The sequence below is a fragment of the Pristiophorus japonicus genome, chromosome 4, assembly GCF_044704955.1.
Source record: "Pristiophorus japonicus isolate sPriJap1 chromosome 4, sPriJap1.hap1, whole genome shotgun sequence".
Lineage (NCBI taxonomy): Eukaryota > Metazoa > Chordata > Chondrichthyes > Pristiophoridae > Pristiophorus > Pristiophorus japonicus.
Genome location: NC_091980.1, coordinates 165,890,071 through 165,912,448, shown reverse-complemented (window position 1 = coordinate 165,912,448; position 22,378 = coordinate 165,890,071). Strand labels below are relative to the sequence as shown.

The 22,378-nt window shown below is 45.1% G+C and overlaps 1 protein-coding gene across 2 annotated transcripts in view; it reads left to right on the top strand.

The window, feature by feature from the left end:
• rad51 (RAD51 recombinase) overlaps positions 1-22,378 on the top strand; it is a 123,402-nt gene that overhangs the window by 44,727 nt on the left and 56,297 nt on the right. For both annotated transcript variants that reach the window (XM_070878794.1, XM_070878793.1), the window contains exon 4: positions 20,841-20,958. In XM_070878794.1, the coding sequence (XP_070734895.1) occupies positions 20,841-20,958 (118 nt within the window). The remainder of the gene's footprint in view (positions 1-20,840; positions 20,959-22,378) is intronic.

The following is a 22,378-nucleotide window of genomic DNA, read 5'->3' as shown; positions in this document are numbered from 1 at the left end:
GCGATACCTCTGACTCCGAAGACAGGTCGTCAGGCCTTGCACCTTCTCCAGGTTCCCCACACATGGCGCTGCCACCGTCACCTCCCGTTTTCCCCCCAGCCCCCCACTGCAGCTGCGCTTGGGGCGCACTGCTGCACAACACACTGGTCTCGACTCTGGCAGGAGTAGGGGGTGAATCCCCAAAACATTTGGGGGTGAAGTGGAGAGGGGGGGAAAGGCGGTGGTCGCAGGTAGATTTGTTTGGGGGGCGGGGAGGGGTGGAGGGATTGTTTATTTGGAAAATACCCCAAAAAATTGATTACAATTTTGTTTACTGTTTGTGGGAAGCGTTGTGGGTGTTTTTTTACTTAAATGTTTGCTGTTTTGTTTACTGTTTTTTGGGGGGGGTGCGGGAGGAGGAGCTGAGTGTGGCGGGCGTTGTGGGTTTTTTTAGTATGAAAAATTGTTTACTGTTTGGGGTGTTGTGGGTTTACTGTTTAAAGTAATGTTTGATTGTGGTCGACAACAAGCTGCACGTTCAGGAAGTGGGAATCCCTTTTGGTTCCGAAACACCCCTGCATCCTCTAAATGTGCTTGCAGGGCAATGTGCGTACAGTCTATTGCATCCTGGACCTTGGGGAAGCTTGCTATTCTCAAAACCCAGAGCCCTCTCACTCTGTGTCTCCCTGGTCATTGGGAAGTTTATAAAGTCAAACCTTCGTGCGTAAAGTGCTTCTGTCACCTGCCGAATGCAGCAATGTGTGGCGTGCTGAGATGCAGCAAATGCCGCCAACTGATGCCTGAAAGGAGCCTGATGCATAGAGTGAAAGTGCCACAGTCATCTTAACCTCAACGGGCAGTGCGGTCCTGATGATGCTGGTAGGCTGCAGATCTCCCTTAATTAGCTGGCATATCTCATTGATGACCTCTTTTCGGAAGCGCAGCCTTCTAATGCACGCTTTATCGGACAATTCCAGGTATGATCGCTTATCCCTGTAAATGCGTTGGGTGTAAGATCTCCTCCTCAGCAGTCTGGCACCTCTATGGGCACAATGCTCTTCAATAAACCACCTTCCAGCTGTATTCTGCAGCATGTAATTACTGGCTGAGAAATTGCAGGCCCCATTTCTTTAAAAGTCCTCTAAACTGTCGAATTATTCAATTTTCCTTCAACAATCATAAAAATAAAGCAGATACTCCACTCTACCCTCATTATGTATTGATTTGAAACAACTTCTAAAATACACTCAAATGATTTAAATGCTATCTACAAGTAAAGGCAGTCTTTTCTTCAAATACATCTGGTTTCAAAATGGCGTCCATACCACTGGGTTAAGGTCAGTTAAGTGCACCGTTTTCAGGGTGGTAGAAAATGCAGGCGGTAATTTGGGCGAAATGCCGAAATTAGCGCTGGCCGATGAAGTCCATGGAAAATCGACTACAAATCATGGGCAGGCGGTTCCGTTTACCGCTGGTGGTAATAGGCTGCCGAAATTACCGCCGGCAGTAAGTGGGCGCAAGTTTCCTCTGGGAACGAAAAATGGGCGGTATTGGCATAAAAGTCTAAAAATGGGCAACAATCTGGCAGTAAGATGCCAAAAGTCTAGCCCATTTTGTTCATACATTCTATCCTAAAGTTTGTTAACTTACAAAATGTGGCCTTATAAAAATGGAGTGTATAATGACATGGGATGACAACTTCCGTTTTGCGGTTTCTGATGAGCTGAGGCAGGGCGGAGATGGGCGCTGTTAGGCAGTCTTGTGAGAGAGAGGATTTGAGGTCGCGAGCTCAGCTCGGGGTTAAATCGGATGCCAAGATTTCGAAAAGTCTTATTCAGCCTCACAGTGGCCGGATAGAGGGGTGGAGTCAGTGGTTAGGGAATGGCTTCGATCTTCCCAATATTTCATTGGAAGAAATTTCTGCTCATCCAATACTAGATGTGAGGCAAGCAGCGTGACAAATCCAAGGCAATGGAAGGTCAGAAGAGGTGGTGGTGAGCTGGAGCTAGGTGTCATCAGCATACATATGGAATCTGTCGCTGTGATTTTGGATGATGTTGCTGAGGGGCAGCATGTAGATGAGAAATAGATGGGGGGTTCTAAGGATAGATCCTTGGGGCTTCCATAAGTAACTGTGGTAGCGGGAAGATTAACCATTGCAGGAGATGCTGTGGCTACAACTGGATAGATAAGAGTGGAACGAGATAGGGTAGTCCCACCCAGCTGGTCAACGGAGGAGAGGCGTTGGAGGAGGTTGGTGACAACTGTGTCCAAGGCTATTGGTGGGTCAAGCTGATAGTTTATCACAGTCACGGTTGCAAAAGATGTCATGTGCAACTTTAATAAGGGCTGGTTCAGTTCAGTGGTAGGGATGGAAACCTGATCGGAGAGGTTCAAACATGGTGTGGGAGATATAGGCATGGATTTGGGAGGTGACAACACATTCAAGCACTTTGGAGTGGAATGGAAGGTTGGAGATGGGGTGGCAAGGATAGAGGGGTCAACGGTGGATTATTTGATAAGGAGGTGATGACGGCAGATTTTAAAAGGAGGTGGACATTACCAGAGCCAGTATACAATATGAGCTAACGGGGTCAGGAAGAGAAGTTGGGTGGTTAGTAGTTTAGTGGGGATAGGGTCAAGAGAGCAAAAGGTGGGTCTTCAGGACAAGGTGAGCTTGGAGGGGGCATAAGGAGAGATGGGAGAGAAACTAGCACAAGATGAGAGTTCAGGGCGAGGGCAGAGGGATAGGGCAGCACAATATTGCTTTCCTCTAACTTGTGGTTTCATGGATGCTTGCACTGAATAAACTATTGGTGGCAGTAAGTGACCATTATTGGTGGGTTGCTTAGTTTGTGTGGTTTTAAATATGAATTCTGCCATTTGTGTACTAAATAGAAGATGCTGCATGTGAAATTGTTGATTTCCCCCCCCACCCCCCCCCAAGTTGAGGGTTACTGCACAATACTTCAAGGATAAATTCATAAACAAGTTCCCTTCTTAGGCAATCCCTTGGATGTGGCCCGTCCATCAGAGCTCATCGAGCGTGGTCAATGCTTCGATGATGGGGATGTTGGCCTGAGCGAGAACACTGATATTGGTGCGCCTAGCCTGCCAATGGATTTGCAGGATCTTGCGGAGGTAGCGCTGGTGGTACTTCTCCGGTGCTTTGAGGTGCCTGCTGTACTTAGTCCATGTCTCAGAAACATATAGGAGGGCCGGTATCACTATTGGTGCCGGGTTTGAGGCCCGTGTCTTCAAACACGCTCTTCCTCAGGCAACCGCAGGCTGCATTGGCACACTGAAGACAGTGTTGGACTTTGTCGTCAAAATCTGTCCTTGTTGACAGTCGGCTCCCGAGGTATGGAAAGTGGTTCACGTTGTCCAAAGCCCCGTCATGAGGCTTGATGATCGGAGGGCAGTACTGTGTGGTGGGGGCAGATGGGTAGAGAACCTTTGTCTTACGGATGCTTAGTGTAGGATGCGTCTATGAGTACTGCCAAAATGGCCGCCTTGTCTCTGGCTCTCCAATATCACTTGACCTATTGCTAATTGGTCCCCTTGGAGGATAAGCCACACCGTAACTTTGTCTGGAGTGTATAATTGGAACCACCTAGCCCAAGTTCTGACTCGCTTTGCAAATTGTAACTCGAGCCATTTTGACTTCAGAAGCCACAGAGGTTAAATCTTCCCAAAAACCAGCAAGTTCCAGCCAAAGTCCCTTACCCCAGTGCGTGCATCCCTCCCCCAGCTGCAGTCCCTTACCCCAGCGCAAGTCCATGACCTTACCGCCCCCTCCCCCGGCCACTGATAGGGCAGTGTGTGCAGATTATTAACAGGTTTATTGGGTATGAAGTGAATAGTGAGTTGTGACTTCTGGATTTCATCCACTCCAACGATGTCCCTTGTAACACACGCACCGAGCTTTCTGAGAAATCGGGTGTGGGTGTAAAGGGGGCTGGAAAAACCTCTCTTTCCACCAAGTGTCAGCCTTTAGTTCAGTGGTAGCACTCTCATCTGAGTCAGAAGGTTACGAGTTCAAGCTGTACTCCAGCGACCTGAGCACTAACCTAGGACGACTCATTAGTACAGTACTGAGGGACTGCTGAACTATAAAATGCATCTTTAATCCCCAGACTGCCCTCTCAAGAGGATATAAAAAATCCCATGGCACTATTTGAAGAGATGAGGATTTCTTGAGCAGTCCTGACTATTTAACGCAGTCAACACCTCAAAAATAAATTAACTGCTCATTTATCTCATTGCTGTTTGTAAGACCTTGCTGTGTGGTAATTGATTGTTGCCATGTTTGCCTCGAAGGCCAAGTGACTACACTTAAAAAGTATTTCATTGCCTGTGAAGCGTTTTGGGATCTATTAGCATGTGAAAGGCACTATATAAATGCAAGTTCTTTCTATTTTATTGGTTTAAGTAGGAATCAAAGCAAATAAGAACTCGAGTGTCTGTTCTGTGGGTAACTAAAGGGAGAAACAAATGGGACTAAAAGCTGAAAAATCCCCTGGACATGATGGCCTACATCCTAGAGTTCTAAAAGACATGGCTGTAGAGATGGTGGATGCATTGGTTGTGATCTTCCAAAATTCCCTAGATTCTGGAACAGTCCAAGCAGGTTGGAAAGTAGAAAATGTAACCCCACTATTCAAGAAAGGAGGGAGATAAAGCAGGAAACTATAGGCCAGTAAGCCTGACATTCAGTCATCAGGAAATTCCTGGAATCCGTTATTAAGGAAATGGTAACAGGGCACTTAGAAAAACATATTAGGCAGTCAACATGGTTTTATGAAAGGGAAATCATGTTTAATAAATGTATTAGTTTTTTGAGGCTGTAACTAGCAGGGTAGATAAAGGGGAATCAGTGGATGTAGTATATCTGTATTTGCAACAGGTGCCACTTAAAAGGTTGCTATGCAAGATGCTCATGGGGTTGGGGGTAACATATTAGCACGGATCGAGAATTGGTTAATGAACAGAAAACAGAGAGTAGGGATAAACGGGTCATTTTCCAGTTGGCAGGCTGTAACTTGTGGGGGGGGGGGGGGGAGGCCGTGCCGCAGGGATCCTCCTCCTCATCCTCATCATCCTCATCCTCAGAATCGAGGAAGACTTACTTCCACTCCTGAAGTGAGTTCTTTGGTGGCTGAACAGTCCAATACGAGAGCCACAGATTCTGTCACAGGTGGGACAGATAGTCGTTGAGGGAAGGGGTGGGTGAGACTGGTTTGCCGCACGCTCTTTCTGCTGCCTGCGTTTGATTTTTGCGTGCTCTCGGCGTTGAGACTCGAGGTGCTCAGCGCCCTCCCGGATGCACTTTCTCCACTTTGGGCAGTCTTTGGCCAGGGACCTCCCAGCTGTCAGTGGGGATATTGCACTTTATCAGGGAGGCTTCGCGGGTGCCCTTGTAATGTTTCCACTGCCCACCTTTGGCTCGTTTGACGTGAAGGAGCTCCGAGTAGAGCACTTGCTTTGGGAGTCTCCTGTCTGGCATGCAAACTATGTGGCTGCCCAGCGGAACTGATTGAGTATGGTCAGTGCTTCAATGCTGGGGATGTTGACCTGGACGAGGACGTTGATGTTGGTGCATCTGTCCTCCCAGGGGATTTGTAGGATCTTGCGGAGACATCGTTGGTATTTTTCCAGCGACTTGATGTCTACTGTACATGGTCCATGTCTCTGAGCCATACAGGAGGGCAGGTATTACTACAGCTCTGTAGACCATGAGCTTGGTGGCAGTTTTGAGAGCCTGGTCTTCAAACACTCTTTTCCTCAGGCAGCCGAAGGCTGCAGTGGCGCACTGGAGATGGTGTTGGATCTCGTCATCAATGCCTGCTCTTGTTGATAGGAGGCTGCCGAGATAAGGGAAGTGGTCCACGTTGTCCAGGGCCGCGCCATGATTCTTGATGACTGGGGGGCAGTGCTGTGCGACGAGGACAGGCTGATGGAGGACTTTAGTCTTACTGATGCTTAACATAAGGCCCGTGCTTTTGTTCGCCTCAGTAAATACGTCGACTATATCCTGGAGTTCAGCCTCTCTGTGCGCAGATGCAGGCGTCGTCCGCGTACTGTAGCTCGACAACAGAGATTAGGGTGGTCTTGGATCTGGCCTGGAGACGGCGAAGGTTGAACAGTTTCCCGTTTGTTCTGTAGATTAGTTCCACTCCAGAGGGGAGCTTATTGAGGGTGAGCTGGAGAATTGCAGCAAGGAAGATCGAGAAGAGCATTGGTGCGATGGCACAGCCTTGCCTGACCCCAGTCCGCACGTCTGGTTATTGTGACTCTGGAAGGAGCTCTTCAGCCACTGGGAGAAGGTGATTGAGGAGGATTCTTGCGATGACTTTCCCTGCGGCAGACCGCAGGGACACTCCTTTGTAATTACTGCAATATGACTTGTCACCTTTCTTGAAGATGGTCACGATTACAGCGTCTCTGAGATCCCCTGGCATGCTCTCCTTCCAAATAAGCAAAATGAATTCTTGGATTCGCGCCAGTACTGCTTCTCCGCAATGCTTTAGTGCTTCGGCGGGAATTTCATCTGCTCCTGAGGCCTTGTTCTTCAGTTGTCGGATGGCCTTTTCAATTTCATGCCGGGCTGAGATTGTGCTGAGGTGGTGGCGGGTAGCATGCTGCGGGATGGAGTCGAGGACACTCGCGTCAAAGACAGAGTCTCGGTTAAGGAGATCTTCGAAGTGCTCCTTACAGAGGGCACTGACTGCCTCTCTGTCCTTGATGAGTACCTCTCTATTCTTGGACCTCAGTAGGGTAAGGACCTTGGGTACTTGGGCCGTAGGTGGTCTTCTCTGCGCTAGAGAATCCATGCACATTGATGCAGGATCTCCTGCGCTTTTTCCACCCAGCATCTGTTCTTTAGGTCGCGAGTTTTATGTTTGACATCGGCCTTGAACAAGTAATACAGGGCTCAATCAATGGTGGAATAAACATAGTATTCAGTAACTCCATATGTGAACATTGTGAGGCATAGTTAAATTTATCAGTCATTTGTGGCTTATCTGGCTTTTTTTGCATGTTACAAAATATGCTTGAGGCTTATTCTTCACAGTGGTGCTCATTCTTCTTCAATTGATATGTGTTTCTCAAATGGCATACAGACAGTTGCGCTGCAAAAATCATGTCCGTTGTGCCCCGTAGGGCACGGAATCCTCACTGCGACTCCGGGAGAAGCCCCTGGGCCACACAGAGAAGACTGTTGAGGAGGACTCTAGCGACGAATTTCCCAGTGGCTGATAACTGATATTCCTCTGTAGTTGCCACAATCGGACTTGTCAGCTTTTTTTAAAGATGGTCACGATCACTGCATTGCTGAGATCTTCCGGCATGCTCGCCTCCCTCCAGATGAGAGAGATGAGGTCATGTATTCGTGCCAACAGTGCCTCTCTGCCATACTTCAGTGCCTCAGCAGGGATTCCATCCACTCCTGTAGCCTTGTTGTTTTTAAGCTGTCTTGTGGCTGCTTCTACCTCGTGCAGTGTTGGGGTTTCACTGAGGTGGTGGTGGGTAGCATGCTGCGGGATGAACACTCGAGTCAAAGGCAGAGTCTCGGTTGAGGAGATCTTCGAAGTGCTCCTTCCAGCGGGCCCTGACTGCCTCGGTGTCCTTGATGAATGTTTCCCCGTTCTTGACCAGTAGTGGGATGGAGCCCTGGGTGTTTGGACCGTAGGTGGCCTTGACTGCGATGAAGAATCCTCGCACATCATGGCTGTCGGCCAGCTGCTGTATCTCCTGTGCTTTTTGCATCCACCACCTGTTCTTTCGATCCCGGATTTTTTTGTTGCACCTCAGCCTTGAGTCGTCTGTAAAGCTGCTTTGCTGCTCCCGAGTTGGGTTGTTGTTTATGGCTCAGAAATGCCCTGCGCTTGCGATCTATTAGCCCTTGGATCTCCTGATCATTCTCATCAAACCAGTCCTGGTGTTTCCTGGTTGAGTGACTGAGCATCTCTTTGCAGGCACTGGTTACAGAGGCCTGGAGGGCAAAACAAGCGCTGTGGGCATTCTGCGTCTTGGGGTCATCAAGGCACGCCAGGTTAGCTGTGGGGTGCTGACTGTATAGGGCTATCTTAGCTGGGTCCTCAAGTGCCCCAGCATTGACTTTTTTTGCGCCACTCCTCTGGTGCCCTCTCCGCTTTGGGGTTATGTTGATGTCCTCTATGGGGCACAACGGACATGATTTTTGCAGCGCGACAGCTGCAGGGAACAGTGCCTTCGACCTTACAAAGGCCTTTGACACGGTCAACAGCGAGGGTCTATGGAGTGTCCTCCTCCGTTTCGGATGCCCCCAAAAGTTCATCACCATCCTCCGCCTGCTCCACGACGACATGCAGGCCATGATCCTCACTAACTGATACATTACAGACCCATTCCAAGTCCGGGCCGGGGTCAAACAGGGCTTCGTCATTGCGCCAACCCTCTTCTCAATCTTCCTCGCTGCCATGCTCCGCCTCACAATCAACAAGCTTCCCTACAGAACCAGTGGGAACCTGTTCAACCTTCGCCGTCTCCAGGCCAGGTCGAAGACCACCCCAACCTCTGTAGTCGAGCTACAGTAGGCGGACGAAGCCTGCAGCTGCGCACATACAGAGGCTGAACTCCAGGACATAGTCGATATATTTACTGAAGCGTACGAAAGCATGGGCTTTACGCTAAACATCTGTAAGACAAAGGTCCTCCACCAGCCTGTCTTCGCCGCACAGCACTGCCCCCCCAGTTGCCCTGGCCAACGTGTACCATTTCCCATACCATGGGAGCCTCTTATAAACAAGAGCAGACATTAACGACAAGATTCAACACTGGCACCAGTGCAGCCTTCAGCCGCCTGAGGAAAAGAGTGTTTGAAGACCAGGCCTTCAAAATTGCCACCAAGCTCATGGTCTACAGGGCTGTAGTAATACCCGCCCTCCTATATGGCTCAGAGACATGGACCATGTACAGTAGGCACCAAGTCGCTGGAGAAATACCACCAACGATGTCTCCGCAAGATCCTACAAATCCCCTGGGAGGACAGACACACCAACATTAGCGTCCTCGACCAGACCAATATCCGCAGCATTGAACCACTGACCACACTTGGATCAGCTCCTCTGGGCAGGCCACATTATTCGCATGCCAGACACGAGACTCCCAAAGCAAGCACTCTACTCTGAACTCATTCACGGCAAACGAGCCAAACGGAAACGTTACAAGATCACTCCCAAAGCCTCCCTGATAAAGTGCAACATCCCCACTGACATCTGGGAGTCCTTGGCCAAAGACCGCCCTCAGTGGAGGAAGTGCATCCGGAAGGGCTGAGCACCTCGAGTCTCATCGCCGAGAGTGTGCAGAAATCAAGCGCAGGCAGCGGAAAAAGCGTGAGGCAAATCGGTCCCACCCACCCTTTCCTTCAACAACTATCTCTTCCACCTATGACAGGGACTGTGGTTCTCGAATTGGATGTTCCGCCACCTAAGAACTCGTGTTAAGAGTGGAAGCAAGTCTTCCTCGATTTCGAGGGACTGCCTATGATGATGATGACCGAGACAGTGTTTGCAAGTGTGTGCTAGTTATTACAGTTTCACGTTGCTGGGGGTGGTTTGTGTTTTATTTAGATGCTTCATGTACAGTTTTGGGGGTTATAAAGTTTGAAGGGCAGCAGTGGGTTTTCTAATTTGCTGATGACTGTGGTGAGATTAGTTCCAATTGACTTGTAACCTAATTCATTTTTATTCTAAACTTTCCCCCCTCCATCTGTCCTGAAAATGTTGATTCTCTCTAGAATATGATTCCGGAAACCTTCTGCGATCTTGTTGAAAGGGCCATCATTTTTCTGGGCTAGGCAATAACTGTGGCCTTGCCAGCATCCTGTGAATCTTTGTTTTAAGATGTGTGCCCGGGCTGTTCATGTTGATTGGCTGTGATGCCCTTCAGAGGAATGTCTAAATTGCCTATGTGATTTTTATGGGGTATCAATGCCCTTGCAATTTCCAGCAGGGATCATTGTTTACAGACTGGGGGATAATTTTGACTTTGTGCAATAATGTAAAACAGGTGAAAGTGAATCGGTAGCCAGTTTTACATCTTCTGATTTTTTTATTTCCATTGGAGAGATGTAAAACAGGCTGCCGATTCGCTATCACTTATTTTACACTATTTCACAAAGTCAGAATTACCCCCAGGAATGAAAAATACGAATGATTTGTTTATTTAATCTCCTGTGGAGTCTAGGGTTACTCATGCCAGTTATAGTACTGAAACTGTTGTCAGCTGGGGCAATTAATGTGAATGCTTCAAATATTATATTTTGTGAACATGAGATGTGTGTATGTATTATGTGTAAAAAAATTAGAATAATTTTTTTTAATGGAATAAATTATGAATTTGAATTTTTAGAGATTCTTTGTCAGGAATTTTGATTGGCATACTGGTCCCATTACAAATCTCCACTGACCCATGTAGTTTGAAAGATTTTTGGCTAGAAATTCGATTAGTTAACACCACTCTTAGCCAGAGAGGCGCTAATGGGGCGCTAAGCACCTCCTGCCTGAGCACCGCGCTGTCGGTGCCTGCCGCGAACTTCACTGAAGGTTTAGCGGCGGTGCTGATAGTTTGCGCTGCGCTCGCTAGCGCCTCGCTGTCGGTGCCCATCAGAGTGTGCAACATTCCCACCGCGCCACATTTGCAAAATTCAGTCTTTCGCCAGCCGTAGCGCCTGGCGTTGAGACCAGCAGGCAAAAGCAGTCGGTCCAGCGACGATCCCGGGGCGATATCGTCCGGAGTCAAGGTAAGTGCTGAAATTTCACTTTTTCAACTTTTACTTATTTGTTGCAGTAGTGGGGAAGTGTGGGTGAGTTTATTGAATTCTTCGAGATTTTTTTTTCATCTTTAGGCGCTAGGATGCCGGCATCCTAGTGCCGAAGTAGGCTTCCTGCGCTATCGCACCATTAGCGCCCGAAGAGGAGTGTGGAACGCTTCTCTTGGCACTCCACTCTCCTTGGGGCGATGCAATTGAATATCCCACTTTGAAACGGTAGACATAGCCCGGTGTAAAAAATAACGCCCCAGCGGCGTCATCGCCTCAAAGCGGATTATACCAAATTTCTAGCCCTTGCACTTTTAGGGCTGGGAATCCGTGCTCATTGACCCGAGAAGCACGCTAAACTCAAAGCTGGCCTGGCACGTGCAAAGAACAGAAAAATTCCACGATCCAGGCCAGCTACACGCAGAAAGTTCGTTTCTAAGTCATTTTATTTTCATATGTCCTGTGTGCCTCAGAAAATTCTACTTGGGATGTCAAAGTATGTTTATTTCTTTTTAGATTTAATTTCCTCTGGTTAAAGTTTATTGCTTTTTGTACTGATGTAATATGTATCCTGTAGAAAACTAAATATTGCAGTTTAGAATCTCCTGATGATTTAGGGAATCTATCAAGGGTAGGTGAATCTCACCAACCAGCTTTGATATGTCTGGTCAGGGCTGCATTAATGGATCTTGGGTGGACTGCTGTATAGACTTGACAATTGTCATTATATCACTGGGTCAGGAAGGGGAAAGTTAACAATAGTTTGTTTCTGATCGCTTCTTATCGATCCTTGCTGGAAGCAAATGTGTGTGGATACTTGGGCAGGACAGAATCAGGCTTGGCTGTGACTCCCCTGAGTCAAATAGTCTGCTGTCACTCACTGTCTAAACTTGCACGTAAATAATGAACATCACATGGTGGGGCCAGTTTGGGGAAGGGGCCAGTGTGGAGAAAAGGAAAGAGAAATTTTGAAAAGTATTGGGAGCTTACTTTGTGTTTTTCAGCATACAGAGTTGTAATTAAAAAAAATTACAATTTTCCTATTTGGTTATGGGCATTGTGCCAATGGCACTAATTATAGGAAATGCCAGTAATACTTACTGCATTATTTTAATTAAAAAAGACCACATATATCAACTTAAATATGCTAAATACTGGAGCTGAAATGGAAGTTATCAAGTTGTGTGGGTTCCTGTGCCAAGCTGACTGGAATTAGTGTATATTGCAAAAGCCACACTGTCCACAGCAGTAATCTGCAACCATTTGTTGAAGAAAATCAGTGCATTTTTTTTTGAAAGGCTACCTACAGTTCATCTCATCGTATCTGTGGATCAGGGCATTAGAGATTGAAACTCGATTGGGGAAAGGAGAGTGATGAGTATCTGTTCTTCTACCTGATTCTGTCATTGTTTTGTTCATTGCTGGGGAAGAGAAGAAGCTGGGGCTAACTTTTTTTGAGGACCATACCTATCTGTATAAAAATCATGCATGTATGGCTTGTACATCCTATCCCCAAATGTTAATATCTGTAAACTTTTTTCATGTCTGCATTTATTGTGGAAACGTCCTACATAAGCATTTATAATGGTAATCCTAAGGAAACAATTTATAATGAGTAAAATCCTATGTTAATATTTTGCATCACATTCTGTTCATGAACAAGTTACATCACTCAGAATGCTTTTTGAAATGTTCATTCACCTCATTTCCTCAATTAAATTTCTAATGTCTAGGTTAAGGTTTTTATACTCAGCATCCCAAATGTACAGCACAGAAGGAGGCAATTGAAACAATCAAATCCGTACCAGTGATTAAACTGGAGCCATTCACTCTTCTCCCATTTCCCAACTCTCTCCCCATATTCATTTTTGTTCTTTATAGTTCTTGTCCAACCCTGCAAAGCATGCTTTTACCTTCTTAAGGTACATGAACAGAACTGTTTTGGCACACCAACTGTTTCAACCTGTCCTTGTCCCACCAAACTAACTTTGTCTTATCTTGACTCTTCCTCCCGTCCCCACCTCATCCAGTCCGGCCCACCCATACTGGTGACTCCTTTTCTGATTTCACATTCCATAGCTCCAATGGTCTCCATGGATGTACAGTCCCTTTACACCTATGCCCCTCACCAGAATAATCTCTGGGCCCTACACTACTTCATTGAAAAGTTGCCCAATTAGTACCCATCCACCACCTTTCTATGCTGAGCTGAAGTGCTCATCTTTCAACTTCACACACTTCCTCCACATAAAAGGTGTCACTAACAGAGCCTGCATGTTTCCAGATATGCATGTCTTTTTACAGAATGTATGTGAAGCATTCTGTTCCAATCCGAGTCAAGTCTCCCCTGGCTTCTCCCTCTGTTACATTGATAACTTAGTGCGGTTTCCTTCTCACTTTGAGCTAGAATTTCATTAGCTATGCTTCCAATTTTCACCCATTCATCACCTTGACGCAATCTTCTCCGACATCTCTCTCCATCTGTGGCAATAGGCTTTGAACAGAGATTTATTAAAAACCTAATTCCTACAGTTGCCTGGATTATGCTGCTTCTCACACAGCTTCCTGTGGAGAATCCATCCCTTCATCTCCACTAAGGTTGCCAACTCTGGTTTGGCATATTCTTGGCGATTTGATCACATGACATTCGATCATGTAACACTTAATCATTGGTATTTGATTGACATTTTCCCACTTGCAAATATTTTATTTACCTCAGTTGTCTCTATCAACAAACGCAAGTATATTTTTTCATTTTGTTTTATAACTAGATGAATAACAACTTATAAATCAAAGAACACAAAAGAATAGAAAGATTTAAGAATAAGTAATTTTTAAATAAAAACTACTTCTGTGTATCGACGGCAATGAGAACCATCAAGTAAATACCACTAATTCAACAAAAACATCGATATAAATAACTTCTAACTAAAGTTTTCATACAATTTTAAGACTTTTCACAATACACAGCAGGTTATAAAAATAGTAAATAAACCCAAACCTCATTCAATTCACTGGCTCCCATACCCCCCACCACTGAAGCCCAGCGTCAGGTAGGCGAGGCTAAATACAAGTTCCCCTAAATCCTAAGTTTCCCCCTCCACAATGATAGACCTAAGGATCTCCCCATGCTGTCAGACAGCAGCTGTCCCATTACAGTGCCCTCCTCCCCTAAGTGCTACTAAACCCCATGACTTTTTTTTTCTCTCTTTCCCCCACCCCCCCAACTAATGCTAACTACAATGGCTACTCCACAACAAGTAATAAAAACAGAATTTTACACATTCAGTCCATTTAAATTAGTGACCTAGAAAATACATAAGTTTATTACATGGAATAACATCCCTATTATCATATCTTCCAAATCAGCAATCCAGGAGATCAGCTTGTCTATTTTAGGAACAGCGTCTTGTTCCTAGTGAATAGCTATCGCACTTCAATGTTTCACTTCTAAAATTATCTTGAGTGGGAAAAAAAGCTAGTCATTTCCCACTGGTACATTTGACTTGGGAAGGAGATAACAGCTTGCAAGTAGCTGCTGATCCACAAAAACAATTCTGCTCTAATTTTAATAATCCCGAAGAAACCTAGCTGGTATCTTTTGGTGGGGGTGGGGTGGTTGCTAATATCTTCACAATAAGGAAAACGTGTTATTGCTGCTTACTGTATATGAAGCTAAGTTAGTGCGTGTTTTTGGTACTCATGAGAAAATGTTATAAAGCTGATTATTATCACCTTAACACCGAAAGAGAAAATAATTCACGAGTGGTTTGAGAAGTAGCTGGTTATTGCATTGACTCTTTCGTATGGTGGTAGAAAAGCAAATCAAATGTCCGTATCCAGGCCAAATCTTCCGGAGTAACAGAGTGGATATCTTGTAGGCTGCCTGCAAATTTTCTGAGGGCAGTGCTCAATGATGTGCTCCAAAGTCTGATCAGGAGCTCCACAGTTGCACGATGGGGATGCTTTATTCTTCCATCTATGGAGAAGGTGGCAGCATATACCATGAACAGTTCTGAGGCGGTTGATGGTTGTCTGCTTTTTGCGAGGAAGGTTTGATCCTTCAGGTTGTACTGGGGTCCTCTATAAGGAATCCATTCCTTATGTCACAGTTCTTCCAAGCATATCACTATCAGTCATCAAGGCTAAGGTGAGATCGCTGAATGGCTTTGGCGACAGTCCAAAATGGCCATCTACATTTGAGACAGATTGGTGGTAAGTTGTTCAAGTCGGCCTGGATCGGCATGTCATTGCTGGTCTCGCGGTTGTATTCTCTGGAGACTGCATATTCGCAACGTGGGTGTGGTGGTATGATGCTTGCAAGCACGGGCAGCCAATTGCAATTGTGGGCACCTCGCGCAAGGTCAAGGCAACAATACAGATGACCTCATTGCACTGACTGTATTCTGTTGCTGGTATTTGTATCATGCTTGAGTGCGAGACAATTCTTCAACTTGACATTTTTAATTTTATGATTTCCCACCACTTACTTTCTGCTTCCCAGCACTCTTGCTTTGATCATCCAAATCATACGTGGGTGTGTCCTTGTCCACCTCCCTACGAATTTCCAAACATATGAAATGGTCAACCTAATGTTTGGCATTTCTTGGAAAATTTAATTAGAAAATGGCCTACAAATGTAAAATACTGCGGATGCTAGAAATCTGAAATAAAATTGGCCCTGTGGGTTTTCTTTAGTGGCCTAAAGTTAGGGTCAGCTTGGTTCAGTGGTGGCACTTTCGCTCAAGTCAAAACGTTGTTGATTCAAGCCTCACTCCAGGATTTGAGCACATAATCTAGGTTGGCCCTTGAGTGCAATATCAGTTTGCATTTATATAGTGTCTTTAACATAGGAGTATGTCGCAAGGTGCTTCACAGAAGCGTAGTCAAACAAAAATTGACGACATTAGGCACTTTACAGCGTTCTGGCCTCAATATTGAGTTCAGCAACTTTAAATCTTAATCACTGCTCCCATTTTCTCGAACATTCTGTAACCATTTACACCTATCTTCCATATTTGTCCCATTATCAGCTCTTTCTGCCTTGCACCATCATCCATCCCTTTTGTCATTTAATCACTCCTGCCCTCTACCCTTTCATAGACCTTTCCTTTTGTTGTTTTCCTTGGCTCTGTACTTGCAGCAAAGCTGTTCATCCCCAACCTTTTCCAGTTCTGATGAAAGGTCATCAATCTGAAACATTAATTCTGTTTCTCTCCCCATGGACCTGCTGAGTGTTAGCAGTATTTTCTGGTTATTATTCGTAGAGTCGTACAGCACGGAAAAAGACCATTTCAGCCCATCGTATCTGTGCTGGCTCTTTGAAAGAGCTATCCAATTAGCTCCACTGTTTTCCCATAGCCCTGCAATTATTTCCCCTTCAAGTATTTATTGAATTCTCTTACAAAATTTAGTATTGAATCTGCTTCCATCACTTTTTCAGGCAATGCAATCCAGATCATCATAACTGCGTTTTTTAAAAAAAAAATCTCATCTCCCTCTGATTCTTTTGCCAATTACCATAAATCTGTGTTCTCTGGCTACCGACCCTCCTGCCAGTAGAAACTGTTTCTCCCTATTTATTCTATCAAAACCCCTCATAATTTTGAACACCTTTGTTAAATCTCCCCATAACCTTCTTTTCTCTAAGGAGAGCAATCCCAACCACTCGAGTTAACTGTTTAAATAAAAACAGAAAATGCTGGAAATACTCAGCAGGTCGGGCAGCATCTGTGGAGAGAGAATCAGTTAACGTTTCAGGTCGATGACCCTTCGTCAGGAAAAAGTTTGCGATGTAACAGGTTTTTAAGCAAGTGTAGGGGCAGGGAAGGGTGTAAATGGAAAAATCATCAGCTGCTATGGGAAAAAGAAAAAAAAAGAAAAAAGAAAAAAAAATAGGGACAGGGGTTACGGTCTGAAATTGTTGAACTCAATGTTGAGTTCAAAAGGCTGTAAAGTGTCTAAACGAAAGATGAGGTGCTATTCCTCGCTTACATTGAGCTTCATTGGAACAGTGCAAGAGGCTGAGGATGGAGAGATTAGAGTGAGAGTGGAGCGGAGAATTGAAGTGACAGGCAACCTGAAGCTTTGGGGTCATGCTTATTCTGCAAAGCCGTCACCCAATCTGCGTTTGGTCTCCCCACTGTCGACGAGACCACATCATGAGCAGCGAATACAGTGTACTAAATTGAAAGAAGTACAAGTGAAACAGTTTCACCTGGAAGGAATGTTTAGGTCCCTGGACAGTGGGAAGGGAGGAGGTAAAAGGGCAGGTGTTGCATCTCCTGCGCTTGCACAGGAAGGGGAGGAGGTGCTGGGGGTGTTTTGAGGAGTGGACCAGGGTGTCGTGGAGGGGAATGGTCTCTTTGGAATGCTGAAAGGGGAGCGAAGGCGTGTTTGGTGGTGGCAATATTTTGTTTTTGTACTAGTTAACTGGTTGTTCATCACATTGCTGTTAGTGAAGAATGTGCTGTGTGTAAATAGGACTGTCTTGTAAGCCTACAAATAACAACATTTAAAGTAATTCACTGGCTGTGAAGTGTTTTGTGGCATCCTGAAGACATGAAAGATGCTGTTTTTTTTTCTTGTCACATGCATTCATAGTTCTTGCCTATATTTTACTTTCTCCTGCAACAAACCAGCCTCGTCACTAGCAGCCTAGAACTTTGACACTAACTTGGCTTTCTGTGATATTTGTCCTTGATCTAATAATGCACTCTGAGCATTAATGACCTATTTCACGACTTAGGAATATTTCGAATAGCCCAAGCATAGTCAAACCTCTCTTGGTAACAACAATTCAATGGACATGTTGCATTCCAAGCAGGCAGCTCTTGGAAATCATATAAATCATTTTTGCGAGTGATGTTGTATTGGCGCTAGCACATTTAGAAAATACACAATCATATAAATAAAGTAGGCTAAGTACACCCGAGGGCAGAACATTATTACTGAAACCAATATATTATCAGATTTTAGTCTTTGAATTCAATATTGGATTGCTGAAAACTTGGACATAGAGATCTAGTTTCTGGATTTAATTATGGTCCTAAGGGTTTTTCTGTGCCCATGGCAGTTAATATTTACTGAGGTTGATTGAGTTTGTGCACTTTTGTATTTCATCATCGTCCTCATCATAGGCAGTCCCTCAAATTCGAGGAAGACTTGCTTTCACTCAGTGAGTTCTTAGGTGACTGTACAGTCCAATACGGAAATTACAGTCTCTGTCACAGGTGGGACAGACCGTCGTTGAAGGAAAGGGTGGGTGGGACTGGTTTGCCGCACGCTCCTTCTGCAGCCTGCGCTTGTTTTCTGCATGCTCTCGGTGACAAGATTCGGTGCTCAGCGCCCTCCCGGAGGCAGACAAAAAGCAGGAAACTATAGACCAGTTAGCCTAACATCTGTGATTGGGAAAATGTTGGAGTCCATTATTAAAGTAGCAGGACATTTGGAAAAGCAAAATTCGGTCAGGCAGAGTCAGCATGGATTTATGAAGGAGAAATCATGTTTGACAAATTTGCTTGAGTTCTTTGAGGATGTAACTAACAGGGTGGATAAAGAGGAACCAGTGATGTGGTGTATTTGGACTTCCAGAAGGCATTTGACAAGGTGTCACATAAAAGGTTACTGCACAAGATAAAAGTTCACGGGGTTGGGGGTACTATATTAGCATGGATAGAGGATTGGCTAACTAACAGAAAACAGAGTCAGGATAAATGGTTCATTCTCTGGTTGGCAACCGGTAACTAGTGGGGTGCCGCAGGGATCAGTGCTGGGACCCCAACTATTTACAATCTATATTAACGACTTGGAAGAAGGGACTGAGTGTAACGTCACCAAGTTTGCTGACGATACAAAGATGGGAGGAAAAGCAATGTGTGAAGAAGACACAAAAAAATCTGCAAAAGAACATAGAAAGGCTAAGTGAGTGAGCAAAAATTTGGCAGGTGGAATATAATGTTGGAAAGTGTGAGGTCATGCACATTGGCAGAAAAAAACAAAGAACAAGTTATTATTTAAATGGAGAAAGATTGCAAAGTGCCGCATTACAGCGGGACCTGGGGGTACTTATTCATGAAACACAAAAGGACAATATGCAGGTACAGCAAGTGATCAGGAAGGCCAATGGAATGTTGGCCTTTATTGCAAAGGGGATGGAGTATAAAAACAAGGAAGTCTTGCTACAACTATGCAGGGTATTGATGAGGCCACAGCTGGAATACGTAGTACAGTTTTGGTTTCCATATTTACGAAAGGATATACTTGCTTTGGAGGCAGTTCAGAGAAGGTTCACTAGGTTGATTCTGGGGATGAGGGGGTTGACTTATGAGGAAAGGTTGAGTAGGTTGGGCCTCTACTCATTGAAATTCAGAAGAATGAGAGGTGATCTAATCGAAACATATAAAATTATGACGGGGCTTGACAAGGTGGATGCAGAGAGGCTGTTTCCACTGATGGGGGAGACTAGAACTAGAGGGCACGATCTTGGAATAAGGGACCTCCCATTTCAAACAGAAATGAGAAATTTCTCTGAAGGTTATAAATCTGTGGAATTCGCTGCCTCAGAGCTGTGGAAGCTGGGACATTTACGACAGAAATAGACAGTTTCTTAAATGATAAGGGGTTATGGGGAGCGGGCGGAGAAGTGGAGCTGAGTCCATGATCAGATCAGTCATGATCTTATTGAATGGCGGAACAGGCTCGAGGGGCCTTTGGCCTCCTCCTATTCCTATTATGTTCTTATACACTTCCTCCACTTCGGGTGGTCTTTGGCTAGGGACTCCCAGGTGTCGGTGGTGATGTTGCATTTTATCAAGGAAACTTTGAGGGTATCCTTGAAATGTTTCCTCTGCCCACCTTTGGCTCACTTGCTGTACAGGAGTTCCGAGTAGAGCGCTTGCTTTGGAAGTCTTGTGTCAAGCATGAGAACAATGTGGCCTGCCCAATGGAGCTGGCCGAGTGCTTTGATGCTGGGATGTTGGCCTGATCTAGTACTCTAGCTTTGGTGCGTCTGTCCTCCCAGGAGATTTGCAGGATCTTGTAGAGACATCGTTGGTGCTATTTCTCCCGTGATTTGAGGTGTCTACAGCCAATTAAGTATCTTTTGAAGTGTAGTCACTTGTACTGTAGGATAAGCGATCTCTAATTAGAGGCAGCAGCGTGCGGCGGCCCGGCCCGGACATCGGCGCGGTCCCGGCCTGCAAGACCATCAGCGGGCCAGGGCCATCGGAGAGAGCAGTATGCGGCGGCATACCACTGCAGGAGGTCGACGGCTGCGAAGTCAGATCACTCGTTGCAGTGCGAGCAGGCACAGCAGGAGGGGCGAAGCAGCAAGAGTTTGTAGAAGGAAGTGACTGGGACCCAGGCGAGGCGTGAGTCTGGGATCCAGAAGAAGTGAGGGCCTAGGGGCAGCATGGGCCAGCCCACACTGCTATATGTGTGCTCGCTCGGTCCGTGCAGCAGAGCTGGTCTCCAGTTGTCTCTGGTAATCCTTGCCACTGGACCAAGACCTAGCTCTGTCAAGCCAGTGTGGTGGCTGGTGTGCAACAGCCACCACACGTTAAAAAAAAATCCAAGCACAGGCATCTTCCACCCTCCAAGATGTAGTTCTGGATCTGGAATATTAGGTCCTTCATTGAAACACCTGTGAACTCTTTCCTTTTTGGCGTGGAAGCAAGTCATCCTCGTTTCGAGGGACTGCCTATGATGATGAGGAAAAGCGGCAGCCAATTTGCGCACAGCAAGCTTCCACAAACAATAATGTGATAATGACCAGATAATCTGTTTATGTTGATTGAGGGATAAATGTTGGCAGGACACCGCGGATAGCCAATCAAAGAGGCAACTGCAATTGCCCACTCATTCTGGCTATTGTCGTCATGGGAAGTTTACGAAACTCCCAATCATGGCAAACAATCCATCCGGCATACTTTTGTATTTATAAAGGAGATGTTTAGCTTTAATTAACACTTCATTATAAGCATTGGGGTTGAATTTGAATGTCCTCCCATATCGCACAGATGTTCCCTAGTCACGCCTTTGTTTTCTTTTCCTTTAGGCTGAAGCAGCTAAGCTTGTGCCGATGGGCTTTACTACAGCTACAGAGTTTCACCTGAGGCGCTCTGAAATCATCCAGGTCACAACGGGGTCGAAGGAACTTGATAAACTTCTCCAAGGTGTATATTACAATTTTATTTGAAAGCTTCTATGTGTTGGGGTAGTAAGGAGAGAGGCACTGAATGAATTGTAGGTTTGGTCATTCTTGGATTTCAGAATGCCTTTCACAAAGTACCACACAAGAAATTATTAGAGAAGATCAAGTAGAAGAGGAGTAGCAAATTGGTTTTAAAAGCTGGTTGGAAGGGTGGAAACCGATTCCGAGTTAAGGGAAATTTATCAGTAATTGGAAATGTGTAGCAGTGATTCAGAGTTCTGTTCTGGGACAGCTTCGGCCACTATGTACATCAATGATTTGGATGTATAGCTAGAGGGAGTGGTATCCAAATTTGCAGATGATGCTAAAATAGGCATAGTAAATAATTCTGAGAACCAAAGGAAGCTACAAGGCGATACTGATAAAATGGTTGGATGTGCAAAGACAAGGTAGATGGTATCAATATTGCTAAATGTGAGGTGGTAAATTTTGGAAGGAAAAAAAGTTATAATATTTTTAATGGAGGAGGTGCAACACTTCCAGAGCCGCCTTGCCCCCTAGGTGCCAAGTAGTTGCCTACACTACATGACACCAAGCGGGTAAGGAGTCCCTTGAAGTGATGCATAAGGCATCACAACTGTATGGGTTAGGCTAGATTTTCCTGTGAAATGTCTTTGTATGTTTGTATATAAGGTTGTGTGACGTAAAAATACAGAGGAGTTTGGGAGTTCAGGCTCAAAATACATTAAAAGCAGCACATCAAGTAAATAAGATCATTTCATAAAATAACAATTGGAATATTTTACCGCAATAGAAACATAGGGCCCAATTTTGGCCATGACTTGCATCAATCTTTTTTGGAGTAAGTTGTTTTTTCTGTTGTAAGTTTTAAAAAAAATACCATTTTCCCCCAAAAATTTGCTCCAGAGTAAGTCAGTTAGGTATGATTTTTTTTCAAAAGGATGCATTCCCAGACACTTAAGCCAGTTTTGGCCATTTATGCCACTTTGGCCAGCTAAAATTTACTCCAAATCGACTTGGGTCAGCGTATGCGGGTAGTTAAGAAATCGGCGCAGATTAAAGCACCAAGACTTAAAAAGCACAAAACAAAGCACAAAAATAAGCATTCAATAACAAATTAAAAATAGAAGGTAGCTGAGGACCTGCACCAAGACTTACAAAGCCCTAAACAAACGACAAAAAGTAATAAGAAATCAATCAATAACAAATAAAAAAAATAGAAGTCCTACCTTTATTCCAGAATTGAGCTTTTTTTAAAAAAAAGTCTCCACCCCTCCCATCAAGACACACATTCTTTTTCCTTCCCCCCCCCCCCCCCCCAATCAAAACTCTCAAGCACAACCAGCAATGAATAAAAAATAAAACTGAAGTCCTATCTCAGCACAGGAACTCGGTCAGCTGGGGATAGGGTGCGGTGAGAT